Source organism: Scyliorhinus canicula, chromosome 13, assembly GCF_902713615.1.
Source record: "Scyliorhinus canicula chromosome 13, sScyCan1.1, whole genome shotgun sequence".
Classification (NCBI taxonomy): Eukaryota; Metazoa; Chordata; class Chondrichthyes; order Carcharhiniformes; family Scyliorhinidae; genus Scyliorhinus; species Scyliorhinus canicula.
The window spans coordinates 30226635-30240349 of record NC_052158.1 but is presented as its reverse complement, the minus strand read 5'-3'; the positions used below and the strand labels follow the sequence as shown (position 1 = coordinate 30240349).

General features: G+C 44.0%; 1 protein-coding gene across 2 annotated transcripts in view; it reads left to right on the top strand.

Annotated features, from left to right (window-relative positions):
* LOC119976039 (complement C4-like) overlaps positions 1-13715 on the top strand; it is a 105599-nt gene that overhangs the window by 47926 nt on the left and 43958 nt on the right. Inside the window, exons 20-25 of one of the 2 annotated variants that reach the window (XM_038816144.1) lie at positions 520-659; positions 2180-2389; positions 6219-6270; positions 6682-6765; positions 8479-8682; positions 13168-13243. In XM_038816144.1, the coding sequence (XP_038672072.1) occupies positions 520-659; positions 2180-2389; positions 6219-6270; positions 6682-6765; positions 8479-8682; positions 13168-13243 (766 nt within the window). The remainder of the gene's footprint in view (positions 1-519; positions 660-2179; positions 2390-6218; positions 6271-6681; positions 6766-8478; positions 8683-13167; positions 13244-13715) is intronic. The other variant, XM_038816145.1, reaches the window with a different exon arrangement.

Here is a 13715-nt window from a genome sequence, read left to right as displayed (position 1 = left end):
ATCCTGATCCATATTTCTCTCCCTTAAATTCGATGCAATCGCGCACTGTGTATAACTGAATGCCAATTTGCTACCGCCGGTTGCCCACCGCTGTCCGAGACCAATTTTCCGTGTAAGTTTGAATGCAAGTCAACTCGAGTTCCTGCTTGTGCAGAGCCGGGTAGATGAAAGGATTAATATTGGAACCATTTTTGGAAAACCCTACCCTGAGTTTGGCACAATCCAAAATGAATTTAGTGACAAAATTTGAGGTGCAGTAAAATGGATTATTAATCAATTTCATCAAGAGAATATTTCTGATGCACCGATTTCAGCCAATGTAAAGAATTTTTCCTGCACCTTTGGGGAGTGTAAGGCAATGGCAAATCAGTACTGGCGAAACAAAAAAAACAGACAGGGCAAAGCTTCAACGGGCAATGAATCAATCACCTGCGTTGAGGCAGAACACATATGACATGACAGGGAATAACGGTACTCGCTATGATTTCTATACCTATACATGTATGTTTTAATTTTAAGGTTTTTGTGTTGCGGAGCCAAAGAAAATGAAAGTCTTCAGACCATTTTTTATATCTTTGAGGCTACCATATTCAGTCAAAAGAAATGAACAACTGGAAGTGAGAGCAATATTGTACAATTATTTCCCAAGCCCTATCAAGGTAAGATATAAAACAGAAAGTATCTATTAGTTTTAATTCGATATTCAGATATTAAAGATGTAATGGATGAGATAGACTATTGTGTTCCATCGCGATGTCAACCCCCAAATAGGTGACATAATGTTGTGGCGAATGTTGTGTCGCAGTAAGATCACTGGACTAAGAATTTCAAGATGGCTGAAACGCTTACGGCACTGGTACAAATCCCAACTTGGCAGCTGGTGTAATTTAAACTAAATTAATCCACATGGTATTGAAAGCTGGTCTCAGTAATGGTGAATGCTTATCGTGAAAGCCCCATCTGGTTGACCAATAAATGCCCCTTTAGGATAGGGAAGGAAATTTGCCATTCTTTACCCGATCTGGCCTAAATGTGATTCCGTAGCAAGGCAATGTGGTCGACTCTTAACTGTCCCCTCAAATGTCGAGCAAGCCACTCAGTTAAAGGACAATTTCCCGATGGGCAACAAATGCTAGCTACGCCCATATCCCATGGGAGAATAAAAACAATATTCTTTATAACTATGAAGTAAAGCACATAACGTGTCGGGATGCTAACAAGTCTCTCACGACAAAAATATGTGACAAATATGGCTAAAGAACATTAATTAAACTGCTAACAATGGCAGATGTATGTATTCTAAATTAGAAGCCAATCCAGAGTAAGGTGGTACATAGGGGGAGGCAGTGGTGTAGTGGTATTGTCGCTGAAATAGTAATCCAGAAACCAGAGCAATGTTCCAGCGACCCAGGTTTAAATCCCAAATCGCAGATAGTGAAACTTAACTTGAACAAAAAGTCCAACAATAACCGTTTCGATTGTTGTAAAAACCCATCTGGTTCACTAATGCCTTTTAGGGAAGGAAATCGGTCATCATTGCCTGGTCTGGTCTACATGTGACTCCCAGATCCACAGGAATGTGGTTGACTCTTAGAATGGCCCCAGGAATGAGCAATAAACACTGGCCATGCTGATGCACATCCCATGAATGAATAAAGAAAAGCAATGTGCGTTTCACAATGAATAACAATATTTTCTTATTTAAGAGTTTCAATGTAATGAACCGTCTCAAGACACTATACTGAAAGGTTTTAATAGCGTGCAGAGAGGTTTAGGGGAGGAATTCCAAAGTTTAAGCCTCGGTGTCACACGACTAATGATGGAGCAGTTAAAATGTATTGTTCTCAAGAGACCCATATTGGAGTAGCGCGTCTATCGGGATTGTTCGGGCTAAAGGGAAATGCATAGATAAGGAAGGGCGAGAACGTGGAGGGACTTGAAAGCAAGGAGGATAATTTTAAATTTGACGTGTTGCTTGAGCGAACAGCGGGGTTGCGAATAGAGTGGAGGTTATCTTCGAATTTGCAGCACAAAACAACTATTCCAAGCCTAGTGGTCCTATTTCAAAAATATCCATGCTGCCATATAGATTGTCTTATTTCCAAAATGCATGATTTGTTTTTGATTGCCTGCGTTCCATCTTACTCACCCTTTCTTTATACATATATATGGCAACCAGATGAAGGTATACATGAAGCCTATAGATTCGATTTGCAGCCCTGCCACAGGCGAGAAGAACGCAAGAACTGTGACTGTTGAAGCAAATTCAGCCTATTCCATATACTTCTCTATTGTTCCACTCGCCATTAGCACTATTCCCATTTCCGTGGTTGCGTACAACAGCGAACAACTAATAACTGACGCCATTACAAAACCTCTCAAAGTAGTGGTGAGTCCATGTTATAAAGTGTAAATTTCCTCTCTTTGGCATGTATTTATGTATCATTCGGATTTTTCTGGACGAGGCGCTATGCCTACCTCTGAATGTTGTACTCTATGTTGGCCACACTTCACTGGCAACTTATATCATTTTGAATTGCATCGTCAAACGCACGTGAGTTTGCCCTCCCTTAATATGGTGTACCTGCATACTCTCGCCAGTAGCCTGCGCTGCTCAGTGAGTTTCTGAAAATGCTCTCCCAACTTCGGCCCCATCTCTTCTCTTACATTTATCAACTGAAGTAGGCGAATTCACTCGTGGACCAATGCAGTATGCGCAACTATCCTCGCTATATGGGCGGCACGGTAGTGCAGTGGTTAGCACTGTTGCCTACGGCGCTGAGGGCCCAAGTTCGACCCTGGCCCCTGTCACTGTCTGTGCACATTTTCACCAATTCTGCATACATTTCACCACCGCTCCCTCCTCCCCCCCCCCCCCCCCCCCCACGATGTGCAGGGTAGGTGGTATTTCCCCTTAAAAGATAACACATCCCCGCTGTGCATAAAATGGCTGGAACTGCAGTCACCTTGCACCAGTGAACCATTTGGTGCGTCGTGAAAGACACCTTGATTAGCCACGACCACTACAATCATCATACAATCCCTTCAGTGAAGAAAGAGGCCATACTATATCACTGTTCCTTCACTGTCGCTGGGTTAAATTCCTGAAGCTCCCTCGCTAACAGCACGGCGGGTGTACTACACTGCGTGGACAGCAGAGATTCAAGAAGGCAGCCCACCACCACCTTCATAAGGGCAATTTGGAATGAGCAATGATGTTGGCCTAGCTGAAGAAGCACACATCCTTTGAATGAATGAAATGCAGCCATTTCTTCTCCTGGCCCCTTCTTCTGTCACTGCTGGCCCCTTCTTCTTTCACCCCCACCCACACCCCATTGCAAATAATGAAAATCTGAAATGAACAGGAAGAAGTCCTCGAACTGAAACGTTAACATTGATTCTTCATCCAGGATTCTGTCTGAAGTATTGAGCATTTCCTGCATTTTATGGTTTTGTATTCCCATACCGGCCTCCCAGAACAGGCGCGGGAATGTGGCAACTAGGGGCTTTTCATAGTAACTTCATTGATTCCTACTTTTGACAATAACTGATTATTTATTATTTACTTAAGAGCATGTTCTGTGCTAGCGTTGAGGCTGTTTTCCAGTTTTCAGAGGCCAATTTGACCTCACGTTCATTGCATATTTCCATCAATTCCTGCACACTTGCACAGTCATCTACCTGAAGTGCCATTGGAACCCAGACTCGTCAATGCTTTATTTACTTAATTCCTCGGCAACCTGCCAATTCGTAGTCCTCAATACTGCTATTTCTACTTCCCTTTCGCCACGTACACTTCATTTGGGCGGGGATTCCACTCCTCGCGCGGTAGCCTGTATTCCGGCGGCGGGGGCAGCTTGCCATTGACTACCAGCGGGATCGTTCAGTCCCGAAGTTGTCAACGCCGTTTGCTCTATTCGCAAAACATGCCACAGAGGAACATTGCGCAGGGCGCACTGGCGGCACTGGACAATCCCTTTGATGGGAATGGAAACTCCTTTCAGCGGGAAAGTCAAATATATGCTGCCCCCCAACTACGCCCAGACAGCCCAGCTTTACCTCGCACGCACCTATCCTGGCGTTGCATTTAGTTCCACCTGCTCCAACTCGTCTTAACCAGCATAAAATCCATCACATTTCCCCCTTCAATAATACAGAAAATGCTGTGTAAACTGAGTTTAGCTAGTTTTTATTTTAGATTTCTAACATATGCAATATTTTGCATTTATACATATCTCCCGCTCTTGAACTCTGAAGAAGTCACACGAACTGGAAATGTTACCTCCTGTTTCTCCCTCCCCAGGTGCGACCAGAAATGCTTGATCTTTCGAAAATGTTCTGTTTATTTCTTCCACGCACCTACATGGGACCCGTTCAGCTCAGTTGGCTGGGTGGCTGGCTAGTGCTGCTGAGTGCGGGTAACAGCGTGAGTTAAATTCCCGACCCGGCTAAGGTTATTCATGTCAACCTTAGGTGACTTTGAGAATAAATCACCCACAGTTACCTTTTCCATCAAAGGAGACTATGGCAGCTTTGTTTACTTAATTATCAGCGCTCACTTAAATTGCAATTTATAAAGCATTGGCATCTAAGAATCATTGCATTATAAGGTTTCCTCAATGATTGGTTCATGACTTATTTTTTTTCAATGCAGTCCAGAGTGAAAGCAAGGCAGCACAATTGATATATTTAATTCTGCAATTCTTATGGAAAAGTAAACATTTATTGAATGTATGACATTCTCAATCTGCTGTTTGCGAAATGTGATGTGGTGTACAATTGATTAACAGATGGCATGCTGCAATCATACTTTATGAATGAATCAAAGCAATGCCTGTGAAATACATAAGCGTTCATACAGCAGCTGTAACATTGCATGATGTCGCAAAGCCCTTCACAAGAAGGTAGCCATAATTCATTTGGCTCTGAGCCATGCAGCGATATATCAGGACAATGATAACATTATTTGTCAAGTGCATATGTTTTTAGGTAGCTTTGACAAAGGGTCATCTGGACTCGAAACATTAGCCATTTTCTCCCACGACAGATGCTATGAGACATGCTGAGATTTTCCAGTATTTTCGCTTTAGGTTTTTTGGAGACGCCGTAAAGAAAGAGGTAAGGAACCGAGGTCCCTCCAGTTCAAAGCCATTCCAGGTACGACTGGCTGCAGTAGAGAGATTAAAATCTGAGGTGTGCAAAAGGTCAGAATTAAAGAGGTTTACATGATTGTCTGTGTGGTCATAGGAGCAATTACAGAGATCATCGTAGCGGCAATGCTATGGAGGGAGTTGTCCAGGACTATGAGAATGCTAAAAGCTTGGGTGGCACGGTGACGCAGTGATTAGCACTGCTGCCTATGGTGTTGAGGACCCAGATTCAATCCAGGCCCCGGGTCACTGTCCATGTGGAGTTTGCACATTCTTCCCGTATCTAAATGGGTTTCACCCCCACAACACAAAGCTGTGCAAGTTAGGTGGATTGGCCACGCTAAATTGTCCCTTAATTGGAAATACATAATTATGTACTCTAAATTTATATAAAAAAGAAGTCTAAAAGATCTGGAATGAAAAGCCTAATGATGAACATGAACCATTGTCGATTGTCATAAAAACTCAGCTGGCTTAATAATGTCCTTTTAGGCTGCCTCAGGGTGTCGAGGTCCCAGGTTCGATCCCGGCTCTGGGTCACTGTCCGTGTGGAGTTTGCACATTCTCCCCGTGTTTGTGAGGGTTTTGCCCCCACAACCCAAAGATGTGCATGTTAGGTAGATTGGCCACGCTAAATTGCACCTTAATTGGAAAAAAGTATTTGGGTACTCTAAATTTTTTTTTTAAAGTAATGTCCTTTTTGGAAGAAAATCTACCGTCCTTATCCTTTCTGACCTACATTTGGCTCCACGCCCACAACAATGTGGTTGGCTCTTAAATTCCCTCTGAAACAGTTTTGCAAGCGACTCAGTTAAAGGGCAATTAGGAATGGTCAATACTTCTGATGCAGCCAGCTACGCCCACATCCTTTGAATGAATTGTACAAAACGTTGAGACATTGCTGGACCAGAAGGTTATGTAGGTCAGCAAGAACGGGGATTATGAGTAAAGAGGAATTTGTTTCTGTCAAGGCTGGAACACTAGGTGAAAATTGGGCAATTTATGCTACTTTACATGGTGTCACACTTTCGCACCGCTTAATTGTGCCTGTTCACTTTCTACATATAGGGAGAAGGTGTTCTGAAAACAGAAGAAAGAAGCATTGCCGTTAATCCACGTGGTGAGTATGTGGGTGTGTTTGTAATTATTCTTTGTAATTCAGTTACACGATGAGGGCATCGCTGGCTAGGCCCAGCATTTATTGCGCATCCTGAGTTGCTCCTTGAGAAGATGGTGGTAACCTGCCCTCTTGAACCACTACAGTCACCGTATTGTAAGTACACCCACAGGGCTGATTGAGAGGAAGTTCCAGGATGTTGACCCTCCGTCAGTGAAGCAACAGCGATTAAATTCCAGGTCAGGGAGGCGAGTGACCTGGGCGACCTTGCCATTGACACTCTCGTCCCATGAGCAAATATAAATATCTGGATCGCCATTGCAAGAAATCAAAACATGAGGCAATGATATGCATGTAGCTGTATTTTTTCATCTTGATTCAATTGCTGATATTAAAACTATGTTTTATTATTAGGGAAGAGCTCCTATCAGATTATTGAACAAATACCTTCAAACATGGTTCCAGACACCGACTCCTACCTTTACATTCTTGCAAGAGGTAACCCACACGTTCCTCCCGAAGGACCCTGAGATCAGTTATGTGTTATTTGTTTCCCTGTGACTAGTGATGAAAATTCGATTATATTTGAAGTTTTACTTTCTTGTAGCACTCTCAATTCCGGTCATATCACTGTAATTCGCTGTTAGGATGCCTGATCCTCAGTTGACTTCTCAAAGCCTGGCGATTCTAGATTTTGACATTTTTTTGAATTCTTCACTCCAAGCAGAATGAGCTACAGTGTCTCCTGTTGGGCTCAAATAAAGACTTCGGCCGAGGTGTTTCGGTCTTGTCCACTGCGAGTGGTCGTTCGGGTTTGGTTGATTGACTTTGGGCGGGGATGGAACCAGAAAATCCCGTCTCTCGACTTAATGTTGCGGCGAAGATGTTCCCTGATCTTCCGAGCAGTAGCAGTGGCCACTCGATTGTTGCTGCTCCCGTAAATTCCATCATCTTGATGTTCCTGGCTTTTTTTTCCTCCGGAATCTGCGCTTCAATGGACAAAAACCTCTGGTCTGCCTGTCCTCGGGTATCGGATGAGCGACCCAGAAGAGTGTCCATTCACTGTAGAAGACCTAACACCCGGCCCGATGTGGGAATTGCCATTTAGGCTAATTATCTTACTTTCCTGGCCCTCCGTGAATGTCTGACTCTGAACTCCTGTCAGGGTCACAGGGCAGTTTCGCGGAACTTATTGAATACTTTCCCACAAAATGTTAGGCAGATTAAAACTTACTCTAAGTCCCGGTAACTCCACAGCTAACCCTCGAATCATGCCTATGTTCCTGCCTACCCCTTATAACATTTCACTTGATTGTTAAGCAAAAATCTATCGAGTTCTGTCTCAGGAGTAGTCAAGTTCTCTGCTTCCACCGCCTTGTGAGGAAGAGACTTCTAGAAACTCACGACCCGTTGAGAAAAAACGCATTCTCCTCATCTATGCCTTCAATGGCGACCTCTTACATTTAAACAGTGACCTCCAGTTCGACATTCTCCGATACATTCACCCTGTCAGTACCCCTCAAGATATTAAAGGTTTCCATCAAGTGGCCTCTCTTCTAAACTCTAATTGATACAAACCCAACCTCTCGAAATTTTCCCCATAAGATTAATTCTTGATATTAGTCTAGTAAACATCATGGTCGTCAGCTCTCTTGTCCAGAGTTCAAGGCCCTACTTTTTTCCCACCTTTTCACCTTTATTCTCACTCTCCGTGGCCTCTTCCTAGTAAACCCGAGTGGATCCAAACCGAACCTCTCCAACTTTTGGAGTTCGGAAAGCACTGAGAAAGCACACTTGGTTGGTTGCTACAGTGCATCTTGCAGATCATAGAATCCGTAAAATGTAGAAGGAAGCCATTCAGCCCATCGAATCTGCAACCACCCTTCCCTGGCCCACTCCGCAACCCCCTCCCCCCTCCCCCCAACACAGCCTCATCCCTAAAAGCCCATTACCCGCACATCTTTGGATGCTAAGTGGCAATTTAACACAGTCATTCCACCCAACCTTCACATCTTTCGACTGTACTGCCACCGTCCTTCTTTCTCGGGGGAGCGAATGTTTAATTGGTGTCAATCAAATCGCCTGTTTGACCTGGATGGTATGATTCTCGGAAAGATACCTAGTGCTCATGCTCATGTTTCAGTTTAGCAGTCGGAAACTATTTATTTCCAATGCCATTCTTTGACTCTATAAAGCTGTTTTGTTTTGGAGGTGAGGTGATGGGACAATCAGTTGAAAACTGCCTGACGCCAGAAGGAATTGACAGCCTCATCAGACAGCCAACGGGGTGCGCCGAGCAAACATCGATGTCCATGGCACCAACTGTGTTTGCTGTTAAATATCTGGACAAAAGCGAGCAATGGCTTGCTCTGAAAGCAGAACGGAAAGATGAAGCCATCCAGTTTATTGAAGCAGGTGAGTGCTGCCCATGAGATATTCCTTAACACCCCGAGAAAACATTTTTGAAGATCACTTACAATATAGGCAGGCTTACATTTTAATTGGAGCGTGTACTCTCATATTTATTTGTGATTGGGCATCCTTGTCATTGATTTGGCGTGCACGCTACTGCTCAGTCAGAATCCAAAATTCAACATAGGAGTATCTAATTAGAGTGGCCATGTTAGTATTTTAATTGAGAAGGGAAAACTTCCTCACATAAAAATGCCGTGAAAATCTGTAATCGTTTGCCTCAAATCGCTATTGAAAATTTCCAGATTGAAACTTATTGTTTTATTTATGTTACATGAGAACATTATGCGTTATGTATCTATTTGAGTAGAAGTCCAATTGGATGGAGGAACGGATTCCGTGACCGCCCCCAGGATTTCTGCTCCTGCCTATAATGGAGGATTGCTCAGGACGCAAAAGCTCACGATGTGTTTTTCGCGTGTCAAACCTGGGCCAGTATTTTACAACAATAACTAACAAAAAAGAACGAAAAGGATAGCCCAGGAACAGGCCCTTCGGCCCTGGAAGCCTGTGCCGATCATGATGTCCTAACCTGCCCTTCTTCTAATGGTATCCCTCTATTTCCTCTCCATTCATGTATCCATCCAGACGCATCTCACATTTTGCTAATGTGCCTGCTTCCACTACATCCTCTGGCAGCGTTCCAGGCACCCACCACTCTGCATGAAAAACCTATCCTGCACATTCCCTTAAACCTTGCCACTTTCACCCTGAACCTCTGCCCCCTTGTAATTGACACTTCCACCCTTGGAGAAAGCATCTGACTATCCATCCTGTCTGTGCACCTCATAATGTTATAAACCTCTAACAGTTGTCCCCTCGGCCTCTGTCTTTCCAGTGAAAACAATCCTCGATTATTCAACCTCTGCTCATAGCCAACACCCTCGAGAACAGGCAACTTGCTGGTGAACCTTCTTTGCACTGTCTCCAAAACTTCCACGTCTCTAAAACTTCCATGTGGTGACCAGAACTGCACGCAATACTCCAATGCAACCTAAAGAAGGTTTTGTATAGCTGCAACATGATTTCCCAACTCCTGTACTCAATTCCCCGGCAGGTGAAGGCAAGCATGTCATATGCCTTCTCAATCACCTTGGCCACCTGTGTTGCCACTTTTAGAGAACTCTGGACTTGCACGCCAAGAGCCCTCTGTCTGGCAATGCTCCTCAGGGTTCTGCCATTTACAGTATACTTCTTACCTAAGTCTGATCCTCCAAAACGCATCACCTCGCTTTTGTCCGGATTAAACTCCATCTACCATTGCTGTGCCCAAGTCTCCCATCTATATATATCCTGTTGTATTCTCTAACAACACTCGGCACTATTAGCAATTCCGCCAAGCTTCGTGCCTTCCACAAACTGACTAATCAGACCTCCCACATTTTTCTCCAGATCATTGATATATGCTACAAACAGCAGAGGTCCCAGCACTGATCCCTACGGAACACAACTAGCCACAGATCTCCATTCAGAAAAAACACCCTTCCACCGCTACTCCCTGTCTTCTATAAGCAAGCCAGTTCGTATCCATCTAGCCAGCCCACTCCGAATCTCATGTGATCTTTGTTGTTATCCCAGTCTGCCACGTGGGACCTTGTCAAATACCTTTCTAAAATCCATATAAACTACATCCAGAGCGCTTCCCTCATCAATTTTCTTTGTCACCTCTTCAAAAACCTGAATCGATTTATAGAACATAGAACATAGAACAGTACAGCACAGAACAGGCCCTTCGGCCCTCGATGTTGTGCCGAGCAATGATCACCCCACTTAAATCCACGTAACCCGTATACCCGTAACCCAACAATCCCCCCATTAACCTTACACTATGGGCAATTTAGCATGGCCAATCCACCTAACCCGCACATCTTTGGACTGTGGGAGGAAACCGGAGCACCCGGAGGAAACCCACGCACACACGGGGAGGACGTGCAGACTCCACACAGACAGTGACCCAGCCGGGAATCGAACCTGGGACCCTGGAGCTGTAAAGCATTGATGCTAACCACCATGCTACCGTGAGGCCCCTCGGTGAGACATGACCTTACCCTTTGGTGAGACATGACCTTCCCCAAGCAGAACCATGCTGAATGTCACTAACTAGTCGATTTTTCTCCAAATGTGCATAATATCCTGTCCTTCAATACATTTTCTAAGAGCTTCCCACCACTTATGTCAGGCTCACTGTTTGCTGGAATGTTCCTGCTTCTTGTCTTAAAGAAGGGAATAATATTAGATATTCTCCGGTCCTCTGGAACCTCGCCTGTAGTCAAAGAGGATGTGAAGATATCTGTTAAGGCCGCAACTATTCCTTCCCTTGCCTCCAGCAGCAACCTGGGATAGATCCCATCCAGGCCAAGGGATTAGTCTACCTTAATGCAATTTAGGATACTCAACACTTCCTCCTTTGATATATTAACGTTCTCAAGAAAGTTCACACACCTGTCCCTGACCTCAACATCCGTCATGTTCTTCCCCCTGATGAATACGGATACAAAGTACTCATTGATGGTTTTACCCATTTTCTATTGTTCCATGCATAACTTCCCTTAATTGTCCTTAAGTGGGCCTGCTCTTTCTATTGCTACACTCCTACACCTAATTTATGCTTTAAAAGCCTTGGGATTCTCCCTGACCATGTTTGCTGAAGACATTTTATGGCCCCTTGTAGCCCTTCTAATTCCACTTTTAAGTTCCTTCCTACTTTCCTTGTACCCCTCAAGAGCTTCGTCAGTTTTTTAGATACCTAGACCAATTGCATGCTTCCTTTTTCCTTTAGACTAAGCCTACAATTTCTCTTGACACCCATGGTTCCAGAATCCTGCCTTTTCTATCCTTCATTTTGAGAGGTTTTGTCCCGCACTTCAATCAACTGGCCTTTCAAAGCCTACCACATGTCAGACGTGGATTTGCCCCAAATAGTTGGTCCCAATCCACAATCCCCAGTTCCTGTCTAATTTGGATGTAATTAGTTCTCCCCCAATTAAGCACCCTCACCCGCGGGCCACTCTTGTCCTTACCGATGACGACTCGAAATCTTATGGAATTATGATCGCTAAGCCCAAAATACTCCCCACATGAAACATCAATCACCTGATCTGGCTCATTCTCCAATACTTAGACTAATATGGCTCCCTCCTTCGTTGGCTTGTCAACATACTGTATGTTGCCCTCCTGCACACATCTAACAATTTGCTCTCCATCCGAGCTCCTGGCTGCAAGGGATTCCCAGACAATATGGGAGAAGTTAGTCACCCATCACATCTACCCTACTTTCTTCACACCTTATCAGTATCTGATTACACAATTGCTCCTCTGTAACAAATGAGTCACAATTGAGCTTTATCACACATGCTGCATAGATATATGTTCTTCGTTTCCTGAAGGAATATGGGTTTTGCTGGAAAAAACAGCATTTATTGTCCATGCTTAATTTACCTTGAGAAGGTAATGGTGATGCCTGCATACAGTCCATGCGATGTAGGTGCACCAACAATGCTCTTTTGGAGGGCGTTCCTGATTTTTGGCAGAGAGATGATGAGGCAACAACGATATATTTCCAAGTCAGGGTGGTGTGTGTTTTGCAGGGGAAACTCCACGTGGTGATGTTCCCATCTTTATGCTGCCTTGCCTTCGACGGTTGTTAGTGATCATAGGTTTGGAAGATGATGCCAAAGGAACTGTGGTGGGTTCTTGCAGTGCAAATTCTCGATGATACACACTGCTGTCACTGTGCGTAAATGGTGAAGGGAGTGAATGTTCATGGATAAATGCAGCGGGTCTTTTGTCCTGGGTTAAAACAAGCTTCTCTCATGTTTCTGGCGCCGCGCACACCCAGGCAAGTAGAGAGTGTTCCATCACACTCGTGGCATGTGCCTTGAAGATGATGGGCAGGCTTTGGGGAGTCAGGATGTGAGTTACACGAGAAGGACTCCAAGCATCTGACATTCTCGTGTAGCCACAGGAATTGCAATGCTAGACTAGTTCAGTTTCTTGTCAATGGTAACCCACAGGATGTTGATTTTGGGGAATTCAGTGATACTAGTGCCATTGACTATCAAGGGGAAGATGGTTAGATCATCTCTTGTTGGAGGTGGTCAGTGCCTAGCACTTATTTGACGTAAATGTTACTTGCCATTTGTCAACCTGAGTCTGAAAGTTGCCAGGTCTTCTGAATTCAGACATGGACTGCTTCAGTATCTGACGAGTGGCGAATGATGCTACACATTGAGCGATCATCGTCAAATAGTCTTACTTCTGACTTTATAATTGAAGGGAGGCCAGTGATGAAGCAGCTGAAGATGTCTGGGCCTTGGACCTCACTGGAACAACCACAAAATAGAACATTGAGTAAAAGAAAAGTAGGAATTAATAAAAAATGCCATTATCCGCTTAGTTCCTGTAGCAATTTTACCATTTTATTTGCAGGGTACAATAGGATACTGGAGTACAAAAAGAATGATGGTTCATACGGAGCATGGCTAAATCGTCCAAGCAGCACATGGTGGGTTTGACATGTTTCTCGTTTATTTTGCAATACAAATATACTTGCCTCCATTATTCATTGCATTCACAGTCTGGAATTCAGCACAGATGACTTAAATGACCTTGAGTAACCTGAAAACAGATCAGTCGCCGGAATGTGACGACTAGGGGCTTTTCACAGTTGCTTCATTGAAGCCTACTCGTGACAATAAGCGATTTTCATTTCATTTTCATTCATTTTGCGATAATATCCAACACATTTTTTAAAATCTATGCATTGGGATTGAAATTTTATTATCACAAGCTTGGGCTGACTTGCACACATCCAAACTAAAATACATTCACATCAGCTGTTGTGACAGTGCCATCCAGGTATACTGTCCGTAGATTGGTATTATTGGGGTCAGTTTAGCTCACTTGGTTAGACAGCTTGTTTGTGATGCAGAGCAAGACCAGCAGCACAGGTTCAAACCCGTCCCGAATGGGATTCA